General features: G+C 48.3%; 1 protein-coding gene across 1 annotated transcript in view; it reads right to left on the bottom strand.

Moving 5' to 3' along the window:
- Positions 1–25,613, bottom strand: part of DHRS7 (dehydrogenase/reductase 7) — a 298,966-nt gene that overhangs the window by 131,038 nt on the left and 142,315 nt on the right. The window contains exon 4 of the mRNA XM_069207421.1: positions 21,879–22,118. Within this exon, the coding sequence (XP_069063522.1) occupies positions 21,879–22,118 (240 nt within the window). The remainder of the gene's footprint in view (positions 1–21,878; positions 22,119–25,613) is intronic.

Genomic DNA, 25,613 nt, shown 5'->3' with positions numbered 1-25,613 from the left:
CTAAAGGACTCCAAACCAGCAAGGACTTGATTCACCAACCTTTGGAAGGTGGCAGGGGCATTCTTTAAACCAAAGGGCATAACAGTAAACTGATAATGCCCATCAGGTGTGGAGAATGCTGTTTTCTCTTTTGCTCCAGGTGCCATTTTTATTTGCCAGTACCCTGCTGTCAAGTCAAAGGTACTTAAGAATTTGGCAGCACCTAATTTGTCTATGAGCTCATCAGCTCTAGGAATTGGATGGGCGTCTGTCTTGGTGACAGAGTTGAGCCCTCTGTAGTCCACACAAAACCTCATCTCTTTCTTTCCATCTTTGGTGTGAGGTTTGGGGACTAAGACCACTGGGCTAGCCCAGGGGCTGTCAGAGCGCTCAATTATTCCCAATTCCAGCATCTTGTGGACTTCCACCTTGATGCTTTCCTTAACATGGTCAGACTGTCTAAAAATTTTGTTTTTGACAGGCATGCTGTCTCCTGTGTCCACATCATGGGTACACAGGTGTGTCTGACCAGGGGTTAGGGAGAAGAGTTCAGGAAACTGTTGTAGGACTCTCCTACAATCAGCTTGCTGTTGGCCAGAGAGGGTGTCTGAGTAGATCACTCCATCTACTGAGCCATCTTTTGGGTCTGATGACAGAAGATCAGGGAGAGGTTCACTCTCTGCCTCCTGATCCTCATCTGTTACCATCAACAGATTTACATCAGCCCTGTCATGGAAGAGCTTAAGGCGGTTCACATGGATCACCCTCTTGGGGCTCCTGCTTGTGCCCAGGTCCACCAGGTAGGTGACCTGACTCTTCCTTTCTAGCACTGGGTAAGGGCCACTCCATTTGTCCTGAAGTGCCCTGGGAGCCACAGGCTCCAGAACCCAGACTTTCTGCCCTGGTTGGAACTCAACCATTGCAGCCTTTTGGTCATACCAAAACTTCTGGAGCTGTTGGCTGGCCTCAAGGTTTTTGCTTGCCTTTTCCATGTACTCTGCCATCCTAGAGCGAAGGCCAAGTACATAGTCCACTATGTCCTGTTTAGGCTCATGAAGAGGTCTCTCCCAGCCTTCTTTAACAAGAGCAAGTGGTCCCCTTACAGGGTGACCAAACAGAAGTTCAAAGGGTGAGAATCCTACTCCCTTCTGTGGCACCTCTCTGTAAGCGAAAAGCAGACATGGCAAGAGGACATCCCATCTCCTTTTGAGCTTTTCTGGGAGCCCCATGATCATGCCTTTTAATGTCTTGTTGAATCTCTCAACTAAGCCATTAGTTTGTGGATGGTATGGTGTAGTGAATTTGTAAGTCACTCCACACTCATTCCACATGTGTTTTAGGTATGCTGACATGAAGTTGGTACCTCTGTCAGACACCACCTCCTTAGGGAAACCCACTCTGGTAAAGATACCAATGAGGGCCTTGGCTACTGCAGGAGCAGTAGTCGACCTAAGGGGAATAGCTTCAGGATACTTAGTAGCATGATCCACTACTACTAGGATATACATATTTCCTGAGGCTGTGGGAGGTTCTAGTGGACCAACTATGTCCACACCCACTCTTTCAAAGGGGACCCCCACCACTGGAAGTGGAATGAGGGGGGCCTTTGGATGCCCACCTGTCTTACCACTGGCTTGACAGGTGGGGCAGGAGAGGCAAAACTCCTTAACCTTGTGGGACATATTGGGCCAGTAGAAGTGGTTGACTAACCTCTCCCACGTCTTGGTTTGTCCCAAATGCCCAGCAAGGGGAATATCATGGGCTAAGGTCAGAATAAACTCTCTGAACGACTGAGGCACTACCACTGTCCTAGTGGCACCAGGTTTGGGGTCTCTGGCCTCAGTGTACAGGAGTCCATCTTCCCAATAGACCCTATGTGTTCCATTTTTCTTGCCCTTGGACTCTTCAGCAGCTTGCTGCCTAAGGCCTTCAAGAGAGGGACAGGTTTCTTGTCCCTTACACAGCTCCTCCCTTGAGGGTCCCCCTGGGCCTAAGAGCTCAACCTGATAAGGTTCAAGCTCCAAAGGCTCAGTTCCCTCAGAGGGCAGAACTTCTTCCTGAGAAGAGAGGTTCTCTTTTTCTGACTGTGTTGCAGTTGGTTTCCCAACTGACTTTCCTTTTCTCTTGGTAGGCTGGGCCTTTCTTCCAGACTCCATCTCTACTTTTTCACCCTGTGCCTTGCACTGTGCTCTTGTTTTTACACACACCAGTTCAGGGATACCCAGCATGGCTGCATGGGTTTTTAGTTCTACCTCAGCCCATGCCGAGGACTCCAGGTCATTTCCAAGCAGACAGTCTACTGGGATGTTTGAGGAGACCACCACCTGTTTCAGGCCATTGACCCCTCCCCATTCTAAAGTTACCATTGCCATGGGATGTGCTTTAGTCTGATTGTCAGCGTTGGTGACTGTATAGGTTTTTCCAGTCAGGTATTGGCCAGGGGAAACCAGTTTCTCTGTCACCATGGTGACACTGGCACCTGTATCCCTCAGGCCCTCTACACTTGTCCCATTAATAAAGAGCTGCTGCCTGTATTTTTGCATGTTAGGCGGCCAGGCAGCTAGTGTGGCTAAATCCACCCCACCCTCAGAGACTAGAGTAGCTTCAGTGTGGACCCTGATTTGCTCTGGGCACACTGTTGATCCCACTTGGAGACTAGCCATTCGAGTGTTACCTGGATTGGAGTTTGGAGTGGAACCTTTCTTGGGACAGGCCTTGTCTCCAGTTTGGTGTCCAGGCTGATTACAGCTACGACACCAGGCCTTTTTGGGATCAAAGTTTTTACCCTTGTACCCAGGATTGTTTTGTGAAGAGGCTCTGGGCCCACCCTCCTGTGCAGGTTTTTGGGGGCCTGTAAAAGACTCTTTACTATTTTTATTTTTGGCTGTCTCACCACCCTTCCCCTGGGGAGGTTTTGTGACCCCTTTCTTTTGGTCACCCCCTGTGGAAGTTTTGGACACCCTAGTCTTGACCCAATGGTCCGCCTTCTTTCCCAATTCTTGGGGAGAAATTGGTCCTAGGTCTACCAGATGCTGATGCAGTTTATCATTGAAACAATTACTTAACAGGTGTTCTTTCACAAATAAATTGTACAGCCCATCATAATTACTTACACCACTGCCTTGAATCCAACCATCTAGTGTTTTTACTGAGTAGTCTACAAAGTCAACCCAGGTCTGGCTCGAGGATTTTTGAGCCCCCCTGAATCTAATCCTATACTCCTCAGTGGAGAATCCAAAGCCCTCAATCAGGGTACCCTTCATGAGGTCATAAGATTCTGCATCTTTTCCAGAGAGTGTGAGGAGTCTATCCCTACACTTTCCTGTGAACATTTCCCAAAGGAGAGCACCCCAGTGAGATCTGTTCACTTTTCTGGTTACACAAGCCCTCTCAAAAGCTGTGAACCATTTGGTGATGTCATCACCATCTTCATATTTAGTTACAATCCCTTTAGGGATTTTCAACATGTCAGGAGAATCTCTGACCCTATTTATGTTGCTGCCACCATTGATGGGTCCTAGGCCCATCTCTTGCCTTTCCCTTTCTATGGCTAGGATCTGTCTTTCCAAAGCCAATCTTTTGGCCATCCTGGCTAGCTGGATGTCCTCTTCACTGGAGTTATCCTCAGTGATTTCAGAGTTGTTGGCCCCTCCTGTGAGGGGACCAGCATCTCTGACTATTATTTGTGGAGTCAGGGCTTGAGAGGCCCTGTTCTCCCTAAATAGGACTGGTAGGGGGGAATTTTCCTCCAAGTCACTATCTTCATCCTCTGTGTTGCCATCCTCAGAGGGGTTGGCCTTTTCAAACTCTGCCAACAGCTCCTGGAGCTGTAGTTTGGAAGGTCTGGGGCCCATTACTATTTTCTTTATTTTACAGAGTGACCTTAGCTCCCTCATCTTAAGATGGAGGTAAGGTGTGGTGTCGAGTTACACCACATTCATCTCTGCACTACACATTATGCTTCTAAAAGTTGGAATACTTTTTAAGAAACTAAAACTGGTTCTAGAATCTAATTCAAACTTTTAACAAACTTTTAAACTCTAAAAGAAATGCTAACAGGGACTAACACAAGGCCCTAGCAGGACTTTAAAGAATTTAGAAAACTTTTCAAATTGCAAAAATCAATTTCTAATGACAATTTTGGAATTTGTTGTGTGATCAGGTATTGGCTGAGTAGTCCAGCAAATGCAAAGTCTTGTACCCCACCGCTGATCCACCAATGTAGGAAGTTGGCTCTGTATGTGCTATTTCAAAGTAAGGAATAGCATGCACAGAGTCCAAGGGTTCCCCTTAGAGGTAAAATAGTGGTAAAAATAGATAATACTAATGCTCTATTTTGTGGTAGTGTAGTCGAGCAGTAGGCTTATCCAAGGAGTAGTGTTAAGCATTTGTTGTACATACACATAGACAATAAATGAGGTACACACACTCAGAGACAAATCCAGCCAATGGTTTTTGTATAGAAAAATATCTTTTCTTAGTTTATTTTAAGAACCACAGGTTCAAATTTAACATGTAATATCTTGTTTGAAAGGTATTGCAGGTAAGTACATTAGGAACTTTGAATCATTTCAATTGCATGTATACTTTTCAAGTTATTCACAAATAGCTATTTTAAAAGTGGACACAGTGCAATTTTCACAGTTCCTGGGGGAGGTAAGTTTTTGTTAGTTTTACCAGGTAAGTAAGACACTTACAGGGTTCAGTTCTTGGTCCAAGGTAGCCCACCGTTGGGGGTTCAGAGCAACCCCAAAGTTACCACACCAGCAGCTCAGGGCCGGTCAGGTGCAGAGTTCAAAGTGGTGCCCAAAACGCATAGGCTTCAATGGAGAGAAGGGGGTGCCCCGGTTCCAGTCTGCCAGCAGGTAAGTACCCGCGTCTTCGGAGGGCAGACCAGGGGGGTTTTGTAGGGCACCGGGGGGGACACAAGCCCACACAGAAATTTCACCCTCAGCGGCGCGGGGGCGGCCGGGTGCAGTGTTAGAACAAGCGTCGGGTTCGCAATGGGAGTCAATGAGAGATCAAGGGATCTCTTCAGCGCTGCAGGCAGGCAAGGGGGGGCTTCCTCGGGGAAACCTCCACTTGGGCAAGGGAGAGGGACTCCTGGGGGTCACTTCTGCAGTGAAAGTCCGGTCCTTCAGGTCCTGGGGGCTGCGGGTGCAGGGTCTTTTCCAGGCGTCGGGACTTAGGTTTCAGAGAGTCGCGGTCAGGGGAAGCCTCGGGATTCCCTCTGCAGGCGGCGCTGTGGGGGCTCAGGGGAGACAGGTTTTGGTACTCACAGTCGTAGAGTAGTCCGGGGGTCCTCCCTGAGGTGTTGATTCTCCACCAGCCGAGTCGGGGTCGCCGGGTGCAGTGTTGCAAGTCTCACGCTTCTTGCGGGGAGATTGCAGGGTTCTTTAAAGCTGCTCCTTTGGATAAAGTTGCAGTCTTTTTGGAGCAGGTCCGCTGTCCTCGGGAGTTTCTTGTCGTCGTCGAAGCAGGGCAGTCCTCAGAGGATGCAGAGGTTGCTGGTCCCTTTGGAAGGCGTCGCTGGAGCAGAGTTCTTTGGAAGGCAGGAGACAGGCCGGTGAGTTTCTGGAGCCAAGGCAGTTGTTGTCTTCTGGTCTTCCTCTGCAGGGGTTTTCAGCTAGGCAGTCCTTCTTGTTGTTGTTGCAGGAATCTAATTTTCTAGGGTTCAGGGTAGCCCTTAAATACTAAATTTAAGGGCGTGTTTAGGTCTGGGGGGTTAGTAGCCAATGGCTACTAGCCCTGAGGGTGGTTACACCCTCTTTGTGCCTCCTCCCAAGGGGAGGGGGTCACAAGCCTAACCCTATTGGGGGAATCCTCCATCTGCAAGATGGAGGATTTCTAAAAGTTAGAGTCACCTCAGCTCAGGACACCTTAGGGGCTGTCCTGACTGGCCAGTGACTCCTCCTTGTTGCTTTCTTTGTTCCCTCCAGCCTTGCCGCCAAAAGTGGGGGCCGTGGCCGGAGGGGGCGGGCAACTCCACTAAGCTGGAGTGCCCTGCTGGGCTGTGACAAAGGGGTGAGCCTTTGAGGCTCACCGCCAGGTGTTACAGCTCCTGCCTGGGGGAGGTGTTAGCATCTCCACCCAGTGCAGGCTTTGTTACTGGCCTCAGAGTGACAAAGGCACTCTCCCCATGGGGCCAGCAACATGTCTCTAGTGTGGCAGGCTGCTGGAACTAGTCAGCCTACACAGACAGTCGGTTAAGTTTCAGGGGGCACCTCTAAGGTGCCCTCTGGGGTGTATTTTGCAATAAAATGTACACTGGCATCAGTGTGCATTTATTGTGCTGAGAAGTTTGATACCAAACTTCCCAGTTTTCAGTGTAGCCATTATGGTGCTGTGGAGTTCGTGTTTGACAGACTCCCAGACCATATACTCTTATGGCTACCCTGCACTTACAATGTCTAAGGTTTTGCTTAGACACTGTAGGGGTACCATGCTCATGCACTGGTACCCTCACCTATGGTATAGTGCACCCTGCCTTAGGGCTGTAAGGCCTGCTAGAGGGGTGACTGACCTATACTTGCATAGGCAGTGAGAGGCTGGCATGGCACCCTGAGGGGAGTGCCATGTCGACTTACTCGTTTTGTTCTCACTAGCACACACAAGCTGGCAAGCAGTGTCTGTGCTGAGTGAGAGGTCTCCAGGGTGGCATAAGACATGCTGCAGCCCTTAGAGACCTTCCTTGGCATCAGGGCCCTTGGTACTAGAAGTACCAGTTACAAGGGACTTATCTGGATGCCAGGGTCTGCCAATTGTGGATACAAAAGTACAGGTTAGGGAAAGAACACTGGTGCTGGGGCCTGGTTAGCAGGCCTCAGCACACTTTCAATTGTAAACATAGCATCAGCAAAGGCAAAAAGTCAGGGGGCAACCATGCCAAGGAGGCATTTCCTTACACCTACCCAGCTGGGAGCGTATATCCCAGAGTGTTTCTGATTTTGTTCCAATGCAGACCCCACGTATTGTAGCCTTAAAGGCCTCCCAGAGGATGCCTGCGCTTGTCACAAGTCTTTGTTGGCATCCAAGTATTCACATATGGCATGTCCTATTGTGTCACTGTATACTTGGTCTAGCAGGGCTGTATTCTGAAAATGCCATGTGAATGGTCTGAATGTAAGCATGGGACTTGTGATATCTAGTCTCACTGGTTTGTGATTGGACAGCGTCCGTGCCAGGTGCTGGACCTTTGTTACCCACAGGCCTGCTTCTTCTGACACTAGCCAGTAGTCGAGGCGGGGTACAGGTAGCATGCGCTGTGGAAGCATATGTGCCCTCCCGCGCTTCCTTGTTGCGCAACCTCCAGATGTCTACCATATTGAAGTCTGCCATAGCCTCACTGAGTATTTTCGCAGAGCGAATGTCATGACTCGCCACCCTCTTCGACCTGTCATTTAGTGTCCCCCTCCCAGAGGATCACTGCTGGAGGCAGGGTGCGCAAAATATTCCATAGGTTAGTGTAAAATGTTCGGTCCATAGACATTCACAAGAGTAATCATGTTTTCCCCAGGGTTAACTGTAGGATGACATATCTTCCCTGCTCGTCTGTGATAGTGTGCACTGTAGTGAATGGCATGGCTTTTTTTTTTTTAAATCAGTATCAGCACTCCCCGAGAGTATGAGGAGTACGGCGAGGCTGTCCGTACTCCCGCCCATTGCGCGCCTATTGCTTTCTCTGATGTGTGTGTCAGGTTTGTTTCTTATAGGAAAGCGATCTGTATGTGATGTCTATCAAGGTAGGGCAGTACCTGCCGAGTTTTGCAGGGGTTATCGAGTCCCCGTACATTCCCGGCCAGGAGCAACACAGTACCCGAGCTGTGGGACTGTCGGTTTGGTATTTCACGAGTAGAGCCTATGACAGTGGTGTGTATATGTGCTTCAACATCATACAATGACCCCTTAGATAGTACATCTGCTGCAGCAACATAACGTAACCCCAATATTCCCCCCCCACCCACTTCAGCATCCCAATTATGCTAAAGAGACTCCCATCAACTTGCAAAGCATGTAATCTCTGCATTTCAAATTCCTCTCTGAAGTTGTCACTAGCAATAAACACTACAAAGCAAACCATAGATCAATTCCGTTCAGGGTGCACCCTCCGAGGGTTCTCAAAGATCCAATGTTCCAAGTCTAGCAGGGTGGCCGTGATGACTGGTGTTGGAGGCACAGGTTATCTGTCTTTCTTTATACATGATGATCTTTTATGAAGGGCCTGCCCACCGAGAGCAGTTACCGCAAAGGCGCCTTTCATGCCACGCTTTACAGTGTCCACTACGCCAGGTCTATGGCTTCCTATATAGCCTTGTCTGGTTGGTTCAGCAGGCATTGTTGTCTCAGTGTCCTATTATCCGTAGGGAACTGGGCAGGGCTTCAATCAGAGTCCGCAACAATTTCCGCTTCTGGGGAGCAGCATTGTTTGTGTTTCCTCAACAGCTGGTTGGTGGCCCCCATTGTAGCTTGTGGAAAGTTGAAGATTTTTTTTTTTGCCCAAATATTCAATCTGCAATCTCAACAGGTAAGAGTATAGCGTAAGTGATTTCTGCTTGTTGTAGTTTCTCGGGCAAGAGATCTGTGGGCTTCCTCCACCACAAAGATTTGGGACAGGGAACATATCCAAAGATTTCAGTAATGAGACTTTCTACATACGACTTCATGTTCCCTGTGCTAGTCGATTCCGGGAACCCTGTTATGTGCAAGTTACTGCCCCTGAAGCATGCCTCCAGATAATCATTTTTTGATTTAATCACCGCCAATGCTCTCTCCATGTTCAACATTTTCTTCCCTGTCTTTAGAGCTTCGTCTTCTGCGTTGGATACTCTTTGCTCAACGTGAATTGTGCTGTTCCAATTTGTGGAGAGGTTATCCACGTGGAGGTCTAGTCTATCTATCTTGCTATTGATCATTTGTAGACTTTGCTGCATGGCGAGTAGAGTATTTTCTATAGAGCTTGCAGGGTGGCTTGGCACTTCTTTGTCTGCCTCAGCTTCTGGCGGCTCGCCGAAACTTTCTTTGTCTTCAAACGTCAATCAGGTTTGCGATTTTTCTGATTTGCCCATTGTCACTGTGGCCCAGCTCCAGGCAGCCCATATGCTGCTTCTTTCGCATCTAGGTCAGTTCTGGGCAGTGTGCCGCTCAGTCCCCAGCACCATGTCAGGCATCTAAAGGGACAAGCACGATCAGCCTTGCATGCAGGGTCAGTAGGCCACACGCTCTGCGATGCTAGGTGTATTGGTGCCACACTTATCTTTGTGGCTCTGGACCTGTGCAGTCCGTGCCTTGTGTTGTCCACCTTTCGCCTTGAGTAATAGAAGCGCTTAATCAGTCCCCCAGGCGCTTGTCAAGATTTACAGTGGACAGGCACAGGAGGGAACACCCCAGTCCAGCAGTCCCTAACCACCCCCCCCCCCCGGGCCCAGCAGATGCAGCTCCTTGCACCGTCGAGCCAGCAGCCAACGCCCCAGCCTACCTCGCTAGTCTCTCGTGCCCCCCGTGGGCTCTCCGGGCACGCCACCCGTGCCCTCCCTGTCCCTCTGGGCCCAGTGAGATGCTGCTCTTCTTTCTGCAATCAGGGCTGGTTCTTCTGGCCTCCCGCCATGAAAGCTGTATCCACCGCCCCTCCTCACCTCACTCCATGTGGCCACCCGGCACCAGCAACCAGCGGCGGGATCTAACCGGTCGAGGCGCTCTTCCTGCATGTGCTCTGCAGCTTGGTGTGGGTCTGCTGCCGGGTGAAGCCCCTCCGTCAGCACGCCAGTGCTGCTGTCGCCATTTTGAGAAGGTGCGCCAACAGTCACCTTGCCTGCACTTTGCTTTTGCGGTGGCTTAGCGCCCCATCTGTACCTCCGACTCCGTAGAGACCTGCATAGTATGTGCCCAGGCCAGGATTATGCCGCATGATTTGCTCACAGCAGGCGGAGCTGCGCTACAGTGCAGTCATCTTGCCGTGGGCTCTCTAGCTACCCTCAGCCCGCGACACACCCTCACATGCCCTCCCCTCCCACCACATCTTTCAAATTATTATTTGGAAGTCGTAAAATGGCCTAATGTGAAGAATGTTTCTTTTGCTTCAGACAGCATACCTCCTAGCTCTGATGGGATTTCTATACTCTTTCTTCAAGTCACATAAGTCATTTAGTTAGAAAAACAAGCATTTCTGTGTGAGAGATTCATACAAATAAGACTACAGTCCTAAAAGATAAAGATACTGCACGGACGTCATTGTGTAGGTCTTTTGCCTTCCCTAAGAAGGATGCAAAAATATTTTCAAAAGTTCTAGCCAACTGTTTGAACTGGGATAAGCACTGCTGTTAGTATAAATTTGGCACCTATCTTCTTAAATCATGCCACATACGAGAACTGCTATCTAAGAGATCATACAGGACACCGACAAGGCATATGATGGAGCTTCATATGTATATTTATGCTTTTTATGGTTAAATTGTTCGAGGATGGGGGGCATGGCTTCGGGCGTCAAGATGGCGGTCGCACTCAGAGAGTGCTCTGGACCCCTCCTTCATCCACCCGCAGGAACTGCAGACTTCTGACCTGGTGGTGCCCTTCTGGCCGGTCCTTGGGGATCCCGATGGGCGGTGAGGCGACGAGAGGCAGTGACTAAGCGCTCTCCGCGACCCGATTCGGCCCGCGGATCAAGATAGCAGAGGTAGCCGGGCCTGAATGCGGCTGTGCTGACCAGCTGGCGTTGAGAGCGGTGAGGAGAGGAGCCGGTGCTGCGTTCTGTGAACGACTCCCCGTGGCTGAGAGGGGTGGCGCGGAAGCATCTGGAACGGGGAATTCGGGCTGCGCGGGCCGCCTTCGTGTGCCCTGGCCCGGCGGGGCCGAGCGCCGAGTGCAGCAGCGGTCGGTCTCTGTCCAAGAGCCGACCGCTCATTACGCTGAGGGAGGGGAGCCTCCCTTTTCCTTATATCAAATTGTGGGCCGCCCGGCGCGACCTGGACCGAGACGCCAGGTCCCGAATGCGGCCGCATCGACCAGCTGACGCCGCAAGCTGTGGAAAAATCCTGGGTGAAGTGAATTTAATAAAATAGCAGTATTGGTTGGAGTTTACTGCATTCGTCACCAACCTCCATAAAAGGAAAAGTTACATCTCCAAAAATGTATCCACAAAAACAGAATAACTTATCAATACCATTTTCAATATTTTCTCCTGCATCTACCCCATTTCGACCCTAAAATGGTAAAATCAGAGGATTACCTGTAGACACAAGTAACAAAAGTTGTATTAGCGGCACGCAGTGGAGCAAAACGCAACTAACTATCAACCCGACGCAGCCTGGGCTGGGACGCTGGGTCCCAAATGCGACCGTACTGAGCAGCTGAAGCCGTGAATGGTGCGGAAAGGAGCCGGCGCTACGATCCGGAGCGCGACCCCCACACGGATTGAGAGGGGAGGGGCGGCAGCGACTGGAGGGGGGAATCCCGACTGCCCGACCCACTTCCGTGTGCTCTGGCCCGCCGAGTGCCGCTGTGGTTGGGCTCTGTGTGAGGAGCTGGCCACGCATCATATCGAGGGAGAGGTGCCCATCTCTACCTAACTTCCCTCCCGAGGATCACTGGACTGGAGGGGCCCCCCGGCACCAAAGTCTCCTGGCATTCTTAAATTGGTGGAACTTGGTGGAATTGGGCAGGGTCGACTGATTCCCCGGGGCCCCTTCACCCTACTCGGAGGTGCGGCCTGACCGGGCTGGGGGCGGACGAGTGTCTGTTGGGCCCCACACAGGGATCTGGGACTCTGTAAAGCCGCCTGTGATGGCCAGAGTATATCAGTGAGACCCCCCTTTAGGGGCACCCCTCTTGAAACCCCAGAGTGCGAGGGAGCTTGCAGTGGCTGGAGCTCGAAAATACTTACCACGATACTTATCACAGGAAACATCCTAGTCCCGGCCTGGCTCCCTGAGGCGAGATGGGGAAGGATAGAGTGACCAAGCAGCCTCCGGCTTCCCAACAGAAGATTGACCAGTTCACTACACCAGCAGGCCCACGAGGAGATGGAGACGCAGCAGCTGGGACCCCAGCGCTGGATGGAGTCAGTGCTATCCTCCAGGCAATTCAATCCTCGCAGTCGGCTGTGGAGACCAGGATCAGGGAGGTGCGGGAAGATGTGGGCCTCATCAGACAGGACCTTAGAAACGCAGTGGGTCGAATCACCGAGGTGGAAGGTCGGGTCTCTCAGACCGAGGATGAACTAGCCGACCTTAGAACTAAAGTGGCCCAATTGCAGACCCGGACCGGTGAGTTGCACCTCCGCGCCGAAGATGCAGAAAATTGTTCGAGACGCAACAATCTGCGCTTCTTCAGATTCCCAGAAGGAGCAGAAGAAGGCAAGGCTTCCGAATTCTTGGAGCGTTGGATCAAGACCTGGATGCCAGACCAAATTCTCTCACCTTGGTTTGCAACTGAACGCGCCCACAGGGCCCTCGCTCCTCACCCCCCTCCAAGTGGCCCAAAACAACCGATGATTGCGCACGTTCTCAACTTCAAAGACCGAGACAATGTCCTTAAGGAAGCCAGGCGCTCTGAAGACCTTCACTGGGATAATCACAAGATCTTAATATTCCCAGACTGTACGCGTGAAGTCCAAACCCGGCGCCGATCATATGAACAGGTTAAGCAAAAACTTAGAGCGATGCAGCTTTCATACATGCTCCTCTTCCCGGCACGGCTTAAAGTCCTTATGCCAGGAAAGGCGTATTTCTTTGAATCCCCCGAGGAGGCATGGGACTGGCTGACCGAGGGGGCGCTGGGGCTCGGATGGGACCCCTTTGACCGATGGGGAGATCTTCCGGAGGAGGCCCCCCCCGATGGGACCTCGGAGTGAGCCGGAGACGTACAAGGTCTCGGCAAGGGAGGCGAGGGGGCTCTGACAACCCCTTAGACAGAGAGGCGGCTCGGGACCCCAGTTCTCAGATGAAAGAGGTCCCCGCTGGGACCCCGGAGGCCCGAGACATGGCACGGGCCGCAGATGACCACCGTCTGAGTCAGTCCCCGGCGCTCGGCTGACATGAGACACTCGGCCCATATTGTGGTGCACGGAGATTGCCCGGCGCCGCCTGGTGTTTGTACCCGCGGACCTAGGGAGAAGCCTAATCTGCATCTTATCATCTCTTTGTTGCTGGTCACATATGGCTTGATTTCTGATTGTTGATTGCAGATGATCCGATTGAATGGAGGGGTCTACCACTCCACTCCAACGACAGTCCTTCTGACTGTGTTGTTTTGGTTGGGGAATTGGGGGACAGATGCTTCCTGGGTAGAAGTATGGGGTGGGGCAGTGGGGGGGGGGGTGAAGCTTGAAATGGGGTTATATAGAAGTGTTTTAATAAGTTTCCTTTGTTGTGTTCGTATTTTATTGTTAAATTTGAAACGGTCGTCCCTAAACCTACTGACAGATGCTCGACAATCTATGATATCCACGCATCCCACGCCTGGCCCTCACTGACACAGGTCATCTCCAGGAATGTGAATGGTCTGTTAGATAAGATCAAGAGGTACGCAGTATTTAACATTCTCCGCAGGTACCCCCCTCGGTGGTCCTACTACAAGAAACCCATCTCCTTGGGTCTAAGTGCCCCATGTTGGCACGAGGGGGATATGATGGGGTCTTTCACACGGGCTTCTCCAGAGGCTCTAGAGGGGTTGCCATTCTACTCCACCGTTCCTACCCATGGTTATTACAGCCACGCACTCCGACCCGCAGGGCAGATTTGTAGTAGTCACGGGGTCGCTCCACAGGTTACTGTTCAATCTTGTATGTGCATATGCTCCCCCAGCTGGACTTGATACCTTCCTACTTGCACTCCGTCAGGTGGTGACGGGACTCCCTCAGGGTGCCACGCTAATAGGTGGGGACTTTAACGCTGTTCTTGATCCCAAACTGGACGTCTCCGGTAGCGTTACTGCTAGCACATCCGGCCGAGCTTCGCTCCTCGGTGACTGGACTGAGAGTCTTGGCTTATGCGAAGTTTGGAGAACCTGGCACCCTAGGAAGCGTCAATACACACACACGTCAGCCGCCCACCAGACGCACGCCAGAATAGATCTTGTGTTTATGCCCGCCCTAGACATCATTAACGTCACTGGGGCGGAGATACTGCCGCGTGGAGTCTCAGACCACGCGCCAGTGCGGATTCGACTGGGTGGTGCGGACCCCAGCCGTCGCCCGGTGTGGCGTCTGAATGCTTGGTATCTACAGGATAACAACTACACTCTTGAGGTTAGAGATCATATTGTTCAATACTTTGAACAGAACCTGGGATCGGTTCAGTCTCCAGGCATAGTGTGGGCCGCATGCAAAGCTACTCTTAGAGGACGTTCCAAATACCTCCTTCGCTCGCGCGAGCGCGCTCGTAATTTGCGAGTGTCAGAACTGGAAGCTAGAGCATTATGTCTGGAGTGCCAGCAAATTACCTCCACGGCGGCCTCTAGCTTGAGGCAGCTCACCATTGTCAGAGACTTAATCAAACACCTAGTTTTAGAATCAGCAAAGCACATTTGGAGAGCATCAGCAGCCCGAGTGTATGGCTGGGGGGATAAAAATGGGAAGCTTTTGCACTGGCTGGACACCCGCCCACTGGCCAATAGAGTCATACCCGAAATCATGGAGGCGCTCTCTCTAGGACACCCAACGAAATTGCACAGAGCTTTGCCTCCTATTATGCACGTCTATATGCGGAGCACCCCCGGCCTCCTGTTGAAAGGGAATCCCCTCTTCTAAACGATATCACTCTCCCCAGAGTCTCCCAAACGACAAGGGATAGCTTGGACAAGGCTATCAGCCTTGCGGAAATCACAGAGGCAATTGCCAACTTGGCGTCGGGTAAGACCCCAGGGCCAGATGGATTCCCGGCAGAGTTATACAGTAGATGTGGCGATATATTGGGTCCCCACCTACTCAGTATGTATGAGGAAGCGGAGAGGCAGGGCTGTTTCCCCTCTGGAATCGACCAGGCCACAACTGTAGTGATCCCTAAGACCCAACCCCCAGCACGACGTTGTTCGGCGTATCGGCCCATTTCGCTTTTAAACACAGAGAGAAAATTGCTGTCCTCAATTCTTGCTTCCAGGCTGAGAGAAGTAATGCCCTTGTTAGTACACCCTGACCAATGCGGCTTCATGCCCTCGCGTACCACTAGACACTGCATTAGACGTCTACACCTGGCCTTGGCGCATTGCAGGACTCTGTCTCATTCCCCCTTCGCTCTACTCCTGCTCGACTTTGAAAAAGCCTTTGATACAGTAGACTGGTCCTACCTCGACCGCGTCCTGCAAGGGAACGGACTTAGGCCTAGATTCCGAGGTCTGGTGAGATTACTCTATTCCGGCCCGACTGCCCAGGTCCAAGTGAACGGAGTCGTCTCTGACCCGTTCCCCATTGGTCGTGGCACCCAACAGGGATGCCCGTTATCCCCCTTACTCTTCGCGCTAACAATAGAACCCCTGGCAAAGTTGCTACGAGAGGATCCCCTGATCGAAGGTTGGTCCTGGCCCGCCAGCCCAGAGGACCGAGTGGCGCTGTATGCGGACGATGTCCTTCTGTATACCTCTAACCCGGCCTAAAGCGGCCCTCGCATCCTGCAAATCCTGGGCCTCTTCTCGGAGGCCTCAGGACTGATTGTAAATCCTAGTAAATCTCTGTTGGTCCCCCTGCACCACTCCAGAGACTGTTTTGACTGTCAACAAAATATCCCAGTTCGAAGAAACAGTTTTAAATATCTGGGAGTACAAGTCTCACTGCTCCCTGAGCTAACATGGGAACTTAACGTTACACCACTTACTAGAAGAATTTAAAACGACCTCCAGCGTTCCCCTCAACTTGCTCGGAAGAATAGCACTTTACAAAATGATGATCCTTCCCAGACTCCTCTATTTAATGCAAAACGTTCCGCACCCTATCCCCATGAGATGGTTCAGGGAGATGAACACGATGGCACGCCAATTCTTATGGAGCGGCACCCGCCCCAGACTAGCACTCAAAACTTGTCAAAGAGACATTTACGATGGGGGGCTGGGTATGTCCAATATCTATTATTACCACCTCGCAATGCACCTGTTTGTGGTCAACGACTGGATGGGGGGTGGATGGACGGACCTGGCATTCCGATTGGAACTCCAGACACTAAGCTATCCGCAGATCTTTGACGTCCTGTATGGTGGTACGATCTCCAGAGACATCCCAGATGTGACCAGAGTGATATTGCTGGGATGGCGAGCAGCCCAGAAAGCGTTGGGATGGTGGGGGCGCCTCACCAGGCAAACCCCGCTATGGCACGGGAAACACTTGACAGAGGTGGATGACCTGGAGGGATTCAAGGGGTGGGACAGCATAGGTATCTCCACTCTAGGCAGGCGATGTATTGGGGGGGGGGGGGGGGGGGGGTTACACATGCAGTCCTTTGAGGAACTCCAGACACTCTTCTCATTAAATAGGACGCAGTTTCACAAATATCTTCAGCTTTGCCACGCCCTACTAGTACACGCCCAAGCAGGGGACAATATACCTGAGCATAGCCCTATGGAGGCGAAGGTCCTGATGGGGAGCCTGGGCAGAGGTGGGGTTTCCCAGATTTACCACGCCCTGATTGCCAACACTGCCGGTTCCCTGGAGGGACTTCGTCAGAGATGGGAGGAATGGGTGGGCCCATGGAGGAGGAGGACTGGACTGAGGCACTGATGGCCCCACGATCCCTAACAATGGCTACTCGATTCCGACTGATACAGACGCTCTACCTTCACACTGCATATCTTACACCCACTAAATTGCACAGAGCGGGCCTTCAGTCCACAGCCGACTGCCCCCGATGTATGAATCCGGAGGCCGACTTCTTCCACATGACATGGACATGACCAGTCATAGCGACCTACTGGAGGGTGGTTGTTCGGGAGGTCTCTGGTGTCTTACAGGAAGAGATAGAGAGGGCTCCGTTGCCGCTCCTACTGGGGATCGTGGGAGATGTTGGAATACGAAGATCAGACCGAACTTTCTTGGGGGTGGCTTGCCTAGTGGCTAAGAAAGATATAGTGGCTGACTGGAAGGCCGGGGTCGCGCCAACATTGACCAAATGGAGGCGAGGGGTGGACTGGTGTGCGCAGGGAGAAAAACTGGTATATGCGGCTAGAGGTTGTCCGACTAAATATAATAAGGTGTGGGGAAAGTGGGAAGCTGCGTCATGTATTTAATCTACGTTGCTGAGCAGCGCCGAGGCGGGAGGATCGATGGGAGGTTTCCTCCCTCCCCTCCTCATTTTGCCTGATGTACTGAACCCAGAATGTTAACTATAACTGCTGTGTACTAACAACTTTTTACAATGTCTTGACTGGGTCTATGGGACTGACCATCCTCAGGTGCTCGTTGGCACCAAGTTGTATACATGTATCATTGTTTCACTTTTCTGCTAAATCAATAAAAATTTCTTTATAAAAAAAAATAGTTTGAGGGTACATATCTTACTAAACCTTATACCGTGCTTACAGCACGTCTCTCAGCTCTCTAAAGGGCATTCTTGAATAAAACGGACAACATGAATGTGTTGTCATCTGTGCCCTCCACTACTCGAATTTTAGGTAAAACCACTATTGCAGGAATTCAAACAGATATTATCATCCTGCCTAACTTGGTTGATAGCAGTCTTTACAGCCATTATTGCTATTTCTGTTACGACTCGGTCGTCCCATTTCCAGGGGGCGCTGTAAGGGGACTGTCAGAAGCCTGGGAATCACCTTGAACACCTATCTAGAGTCCCTTGCTGACTCCTGTTTGTTTCTCTTTTCTCCATGGTACACTTGTGTAGGACTACATTTGCTTCTTTGGACTGCAAATCCCATAATGCACAGCTTGGTAGTCAGGAAAACCCGGATTCTGTTTCCCATTGTTTTCAATGGGAGAAGTCCAGTTGCTCCTTTTCACTGGATCCTCTCCTCCAGGACTTGCAAGTGTCCGAAACCACACACACCTGAAACCTCTCCTGTGCAGCCCAGCTTGGAACTGCTTATAAGCAGCCATTTCCTCAAGATCCTTGTCGTGCATCGGACTTCAATTCCTTTGTCGGATGGTGTTCCAGTTTTGTTCCTGTTCTGTTCCAGCCTGATCCTTTTTCCTGTTTCTCTGCCCTGCTCCTGATTTTTCCAGCCAGAGTCTGCTCCCTATTTCTTAGCCTTGTACCTGTTTGTTTCTTCCAAAGCCTGCTCCCTGTTTCTCTGCCCTGCTCCTGCCTTGTTTCAGCCTGAACCTTCTCTCTGTTTCCCAGTCCTGTTTACTGCTCATTTCCTACTCCCTGTATTCCAGTCCTGTCCTTGCCTGTTCCAGCCAGAGCCTGTTCTCAGTTTCCCAGTCCTGTCTCTGTCTGTCCCAGCCAGAAGTTTGCGCCCTGTTTTCAAGTCCTAGTCCCGCCTTTGCTTCAGCCTGAGCCTGTTCCTAGTTCTTGCCTCTGCCTCTTTGTTTGTTCCCTTCTGTTTCTGTTTCTTCTTGGTTCTTTGTGTCTGGTAAGTGTTCTATCAGTCTTCACCAGTGTATACGTGTCCTCCTGTGTACTGGGGTTGGCTCCTGGTTTCCAGGAGGCAATTCCAGCCCCCATCCTTGTCCAGTGTTATACGTTGTATTTCGTGCCTAACAGTGACAGTGTGCTATTGCTGTTTTCTCAGGAATCGCCACTGTGTTTCCAGCTGGACCCACAAGAGCGTGTCCTGTGTATGTAAGTACTATCCTTGTTTGTGCTCTAGGGTCCAGAGACAGAATCACTTCTGCCGCCTCCTTTCTATGGGGCTGGCAGGGTGACTATCTGTAAGAGCAAACTGCACAGAGGCATTGAGATTCCCTGTCACTGTGGGAGGTTCTGCGCCTTACTCTGTGTACAACCCCAGCGTGTTTGTCCACTGGTAATCTGTTTCCTGTTTGTTCGCACAAGGGTTGCTCTGCTTTTACTTTCCTGTTTCCTGTGCCTATCCATAGCTGTCCTTTCCGTGTATGCCTTTAGCTGCTCTTCTGCCCCAGCACACTACCTCTCTAGGATATTCGGTGACCTCAAGGGGTGTCCCAACCATAATCCTGATCAGACCCGCCCGAAACCGTGACAATTTCTAGCTCCAAGAGTTTAACTGCTACTGAATCAATTTATGGTGGATGGGGAATATGATCTACAGGCTTCCTACAACTTGTGTAATTAATTAGGAAGTATTATTGAACATTAAGCAACTCATTTAAAAAAAATGGATAAATGTCCCATTGGCTGTCAGCTGTCCTATGAACTTGGTCAAGATGTTGGTTCATCCTATTCAGGCATTGCTTTGTTTTGTACCTGGACATTTTGTCTTAAGATCGCAAGGGACACTGATGTTTTCCTTGGGCAACTAAAGAAACAGACACAGAGTGGCAGCAGCCTAACTGTTACGGTTTTTACAATAGTAAATGGAGGTGAGGGAGCTTCCGACTGGGCAGTGTGCTCAATGGCCACCGCCCTAGTGAAGCCTGTTACTGAGCCCTGGTGAGCACCAACAGTCAGTTTCTCAATTCCTACTTTGTGCCACTCTGTACATTACTGCACATTCGATAGCTCTTGAGGTAGAAAATCTACATTTGGAACAACTGTTTCTCCTCTCCTCTTCAGGAAAAAGGTGGCTCCCGTTTCAACATGGCAAAGTATAAATTTTTATATAGATAATAGACAGGTCATGCTTGCAATGAATGAACTCAATACCATGCGTAAAGGAATGCACAGCAAAGGAAGCATTCATTTGTGATACATGGACATGTGAAGCTTTTGGTACCTTCCTGCCCTATGGTCCATTTTCAATACCACCACAACAGATTTCCCCTATTGGTGTGAAAGTGCACAAAGCCAAATGCAAAAAATAGGTTGTGACTGTACAACTTGGGCCACTCCTGCCACAGATTTGCCTTGTTGGAAACTACTGATACAGCAGCAGTATTTCTTCAATATTTCTCTCCAGATTTTCTTCTTTGGTTTCCACAACAGATTGGTTGTCTCACCAATAAACTTTAGATTTGTAGTACCGTCCCATTTTTTTTTTTTTTTTTAACCACAATTTTTATTGGTTTTTCAAAAAAAAACAATCCAAGAATAGGTACAACCATTTCCTCTCTCACAGGAGAGGTTCTTATATCCAGTCTGGTCACCAGTTCTTCAAGCAAATCACAGCGTTATAAGAAGTGGGGCACATCATCAGAAGCGGTGTCAGCAAAAATCATATGGTATGTACCAAAATCTGAAGCTATCAAACCCCCACTCCTTCCTCTTCAAACTTGACATCAGCCCTTGTATATACATCCTGTTGCAGAATACAAAGCATTGTACATAATATTATGAGACACTATTCATAGAGCCCAGGAATGACCTGGTGCACAGGTAACAATAGTATTATACAATGTGTTAGCCAAGACATATCGGGTTATTACAACTTTGGAGGAGGTGTTAATCCATCCCAAAAGTGACGGATATACCACCAGCCGTATTACGAGTCCATTATATCCTAAGGAACTCGTAATACGGCTGGTGGTATATCCATCACTTTACAGTCACTTTTGGGATGGATTAACACCTCCTCCAAAGTTGTAATAACCCCCATAGTCTAGGACTACCTTTCAGCCGTGCTGAAGGCTGTGGGAAAGGAATCGCCATAGGAGTTCAGTAAGTGTGATATGTTGTGAGGCACTCCCAGGATAAGTAATCAGTTATCACTAGCTCTTGGGCCTTAAAGGAGTCTAATAATGCATCTCATTCCATTGGTGCTGGTCATTTTAGTAACCCTCTGTATTGCTCTTGGTGTAGAGCTTCACTCTCCACCAATCCCCTTCTTTCCAACCCCCCCTCCATTCGGACACAACATTTGCTGCTGCGGATTTCCATTGCCGTCAGGAGGCGTTTAACCAATATAAGTGCCAAATTTGCAAATTGCGCCATCACTTTAGCGCCAGTAGGACAAGATATAGTCCTAGAATACAATTTTTGAATAATTTCCAGTACCATGTCGACTCTCCTCATTTTAATTCTTTCCATCATCCAGCTGACCATCAAGGTATTTCCTTTCTACAATTATTACTTCAATGCCCCCACAAGGGTCCCATTTCTCTGCCAAATCCTAACTAAACAAACCACATTAAGGCTCATATTTGATCTGATCAAAGAGGACAGGTACCAGTAAGGTTACTGATTAGGCCAGAAAAGTGTCAGCAGTGATGACACCAAGTACATAGATAGAGCCAGGCCGTTTTAAAGGTTCACCGAGAGGGGTTAAGTACACTAAAATATTTTGGTGCCACATGAGAGTGAGTGAATCAAAATGGGCAAGGTGACAGCATGGGGGCTTTAATCTTGTGTGGGTTTGATTCAGAAAGCAGAGTAGTACACAAGGCATGTTGGTGGAGTCTGCTGTGGGAAACATGGGGAAGGGCATAGCAAATAGGCAATCTGGAAAGGCTAAGTTAATTGTTAGCATCTACTCGACACAGGTATATGGAGACAACTACAGGGTGTGACTTCTAGAATGATAGTGTTTCTCCTCCTGTAGTTACTTCACTTCTCGCTCTTACATTCATACATCTTACATTCATATCCCTGTACAGCTTACAAGATTCCTGGCCACGCAGAAGCTCAGGGTGTTCAAAGGACCACTCAGCTCTTAGTCTGTATTGATAAAGTAGCCTAGACAACGTTTTACAAACTACTCACCAGAATCAAACAAAAGTAAAGCTTTTAGATGCTCACTTAATAGATCTGTAGTGTTTAACCCTTGCTGCCATACTTTTACCTCAAACATTCAGAAACTAGCCTTTGCACATTTGTATGCTTGATATTCATACACACTCTTCTGAATGAAGTACAGCTAAAGCAAGGAGATAAAATAAACATGTGCAATTTTACCTGAAGAGCATGTTTGCTTGCAGCATAGCCTGTAGAGAGAGGTGCTCCAATAAAGCCTGTTATACTGCTCACGTTTACAATCTTCCCTTTCTTCCTTTCGACCATGTGCTTCAGAACACACTTAGTTAGGGAAATCGTTCCCAGATAGTTAATTTGAATTAGTGCTTCATAAACATCCAAGCTTGCGTCCACAAATAGTGAGCGTTGAGAGCGGCCACCGTTGTTTATCAAAACATCTATCTATATCAAAACACAAGAGAAACAGAATACTTCAGTTAACAGCTGAGCAAGAAGGACCAATGGAAGAGAAGAGAAACAAGCCTTGCTAAATGCATTAGGTTTCGCCTATGTGATTAATAATATTTTTTTGGTAACTTAAGTTGGTGAGCAGTTGTGCAATATAAATTAAAGAAACTCCGTAAAAAGTGTTATGACATTTTTTGGTGGTTGTATAAAGCGGTCCAGTGCCTTCGAGTGATATTGTGAAAGCCAGATTTATCCACTGACTGAAATATAAAGGGGATTGGATCGCCACCGGAAGTTGTGAATTTCATCGCACCACATTGAGAGAATCTTAGGCAATCATCAAGCAATAAAAAAAAAGCAGTCTGACAATGTGTCCTTGCAGGCAGGTCAAGCTAGGGTAGATTTATTTTTTGGGTGGGCCTTCTATACTACTGAGAAATAAAACAAAGTGCAGTAATAGGCTCTCTGCTAATTAAAGTTAGCTTCATCCACCCTCCACAACCACAACACTTGTAGTCTTGCTTGAAAGCCCCTGTAAACTCTTTAATTTACATTTTCAGTCAAGAAACTGACGAATAGACATTCTCACACTTTGTAGCAGCATCTGACATTTGGATTTACAATGCTCGAGTTTAAGTCTCTAGCCTCGTGCAGTCTGTCAACAACACCTCAACTGTCCAATGACAGCTGTCTTGAGCACTCAGTCTGAGTATCTTTTGTAAATGTACCTTTGACATCCCTCAAATTTCAACAGCTGCTTTGTCTCTGTCTACATCGCTCATTTTCTCACAGCACATTATCTGAAGCAACACATTTGTTCTGTCTGGTCAATAGCATGTTATGGCACAGATCTGCAACATCTTTGCCTTGACGAAGTTCATCATGTTCTTTGAGGAAATATTGGCAATAGAGGATTTGTTAGAAGGCCGTTATCATGGGGAGAAGATGGGAAACACAGGCAAATAGAGAGCTTGTTTGACAGAGCATTTGTGTGAGAGTATATTTTTGTGTGAGTTTTCTCCATCTCTTGTAGTACTGTGATGACTACTGTGATGATGTAATACATTTTGGTGCTGGGCTGTGGGTAGGAACATTATTAGATTGTTGATATTAGAAATGTTGGACAGTTATTGTATGAACTGAAGATGCTCTGGATGATCGCTGGCTGTGCTGCTCCACAACCATGTAGGCTCTACTAATAAACCAGTACTTATCTTCATCCCTTGGTCAGAGTACTTAATACAAGATTTTTGGCAACGAGCTGGCTACACGCACAGACCTATGTGTGGTGTGTTTGTGCAATTATTTCTTATTTTGTACAGGAAGATTTATGTGGTACATACGGTGGAGTTAAGCACAGAACAGTACCGTCCTGGATTTGCTTACTTTTCTGATTTGCCATCTTGTGGTGACTCTTGTAATTGCATAGCTAAGACTGCAATAGTAATAATCAAGCCTGCTGTGGATGTGGAGCAGTGAAGGAGGAGCGTGGAAGGAACTTGCACCTTATTATCATTTGCTTGTTATTGGCAATGTTACATTTTGTAAAAAACTGTGAGGATTTGCGGAGAGGAATCCGCTACGCCATGTCATCATGTTCAACATCGGACATACAGACATTTTACTATTCTGCCTCATCCTGCCTGTTTGTGATGTTATCTCCGTACGTCATCCATGGAGTGAGACGTTCCTGGTTCGTAGTGCCACGTGATTGCATTTTACGTACAAACATTTTCCTATTCTGCCTGTTTGCGACGCCATCCTACGAGTAAGGCGTTCCTGTTTGACGCTCTCTAACCTGCATGTGTCACAGTGCGCCGGTCGTCTGCTAAGCTTCATCAGTCACAGTGAGGATCACTGTGATTTGCACACCTAATCAAGGATACCCAGTTTTTTGTTTTTTTACCAACAACGTGTTCTGTTTCTATATGGCGGACGGTGCTTAGTTTTTCTTGACAGAGCGGATCGCAGTGATTTGCACACCATACTATTTTTACTTCAAAACTGTGTTTTTGTTGTCTCACATAGCGGATCATGGTGATTTGCACACCCTACTATTTTTACTTAAATACTGCGTTTCTGTTATCTCACAGTGCAATCACTGTGATTTGCACACCTTACTTCCTACACCATACTATATTTATTTGCATACTGTGTTTTTTTGATTCACAGGACAGATCACCGTCGTTCGCACACCTTACTATATTATCTAATAGAAAAAGGATTCATTCAAACAGCGCTTGTATATTAATAGTTGTTTTAACATTAAGCATGTCTAATATTCAAGGGATTTCACCAGCATTTTTAGATACGTCAGGTGAACCTCCTGTTAAGTGGGAAGTATTGTTTGTCGCATTTGAAATTTATTTAGGCCCTATAGGAGGAGCCTTAAGATTTAGTGCAGAAAGGAAAAAAAATATTCTTCATTCTTTAGGGTTCCAAGGTGGATCCCTCCACAAACGCCTAACTGATGTACCTGTACAAGAGGTTGATAATGGTTTGACAAGTAACCCAGTCTTATAGTCTTGAGACACATTTTTAAAAGAAAACAAAATAAAGGATAGGATGTGAAGTCATACATTTCAGTACTATGTAGACTTGCTTCCGTTTGTATATTTGGAACTTTCACGGACCAACTTATTAAAAATCAGTTTGTGTGCCAATGTAAAGACGAACAAATTAGGCAAAAATTATTATCCAAGAGTAATCCAACTCTTGAAGTGACTATCAAGGTAGCTAAAAGCATTGAGATTTTATATGTCTCCTTAAAGGAGCTTGAAGATAACACAATTGAAATTCTGAAAGTAGCTGCAATCACCAATCCTGCGCAGAAGGGGGCAAGACCAAAAAGAGCTTTAACCCGGGGTTCAACAATGCAAATTTGTGCTTTCGGTGTGGTAATGCTCCACATGCAAAAGGGGGTGTGGGGGGGGGGAGTGTCTAGCAATTAATGTTTCTTGTAACCACTGTAAATAAATTGGGAATTTTGCTAAAATGTGTTTAAAAAAAAAAACACAAAAGTTTGTGTTGTGGGATCCAACAACTAATCAGAGCCTGAAATTGTTTCTGTAGATGCTAAACAAGACAATTATTGAAGGATTTTGTGTTGACCATTTCGTAGAAATGAAAGTAAGGACAATGTTCTTAAATTACTAGTTGATTCTGATCCTAGAATCGCCATGATCACACAATCTTTATTCAATGAAACATGAGGTGATAGACATTTGATGCCATCTGATTGTTCTCCTTTCTCATCTGAAGGTCGTAGAATTGAACTTTTGGGTTACATTGAGGATGATCTACTATAAAGGTAGAAGGATCAGAGGTAAAATATAAGTTGCTGTCAAAGGACTTGGCATCCTGGGGTAGGTTCACCAGTTTATTTGGCCTGGTATTGAAGCCTGGAGCGAAAGAACGGGTTCTAGTAGTGGACTGTGAGGGGGGGAAAGTCAAAAACGGAAGGTCAGGTTTCCTTCTGTGTTCGCAAAT

Source organism: Pleurodeles waltl, chromosome 9 (genome assembly GCF_031143425.1).
Source record: "Pleurodeles waltl isolate 20211129_DDA chromosome 9, aPleWal1.hap1.20221129, whole genome shotgun sequence".
Classification (NCBI taxonomy): domain Eukaryota; kingdom Metazoa; phylum Chordata; class Amphibia; order Caudata; family Salamandridae; genus Pleurodeles; species Pleurodeles waltl.
This window is presented reverse-complemented; position numbering and strand designations above follow the sequence as displayed.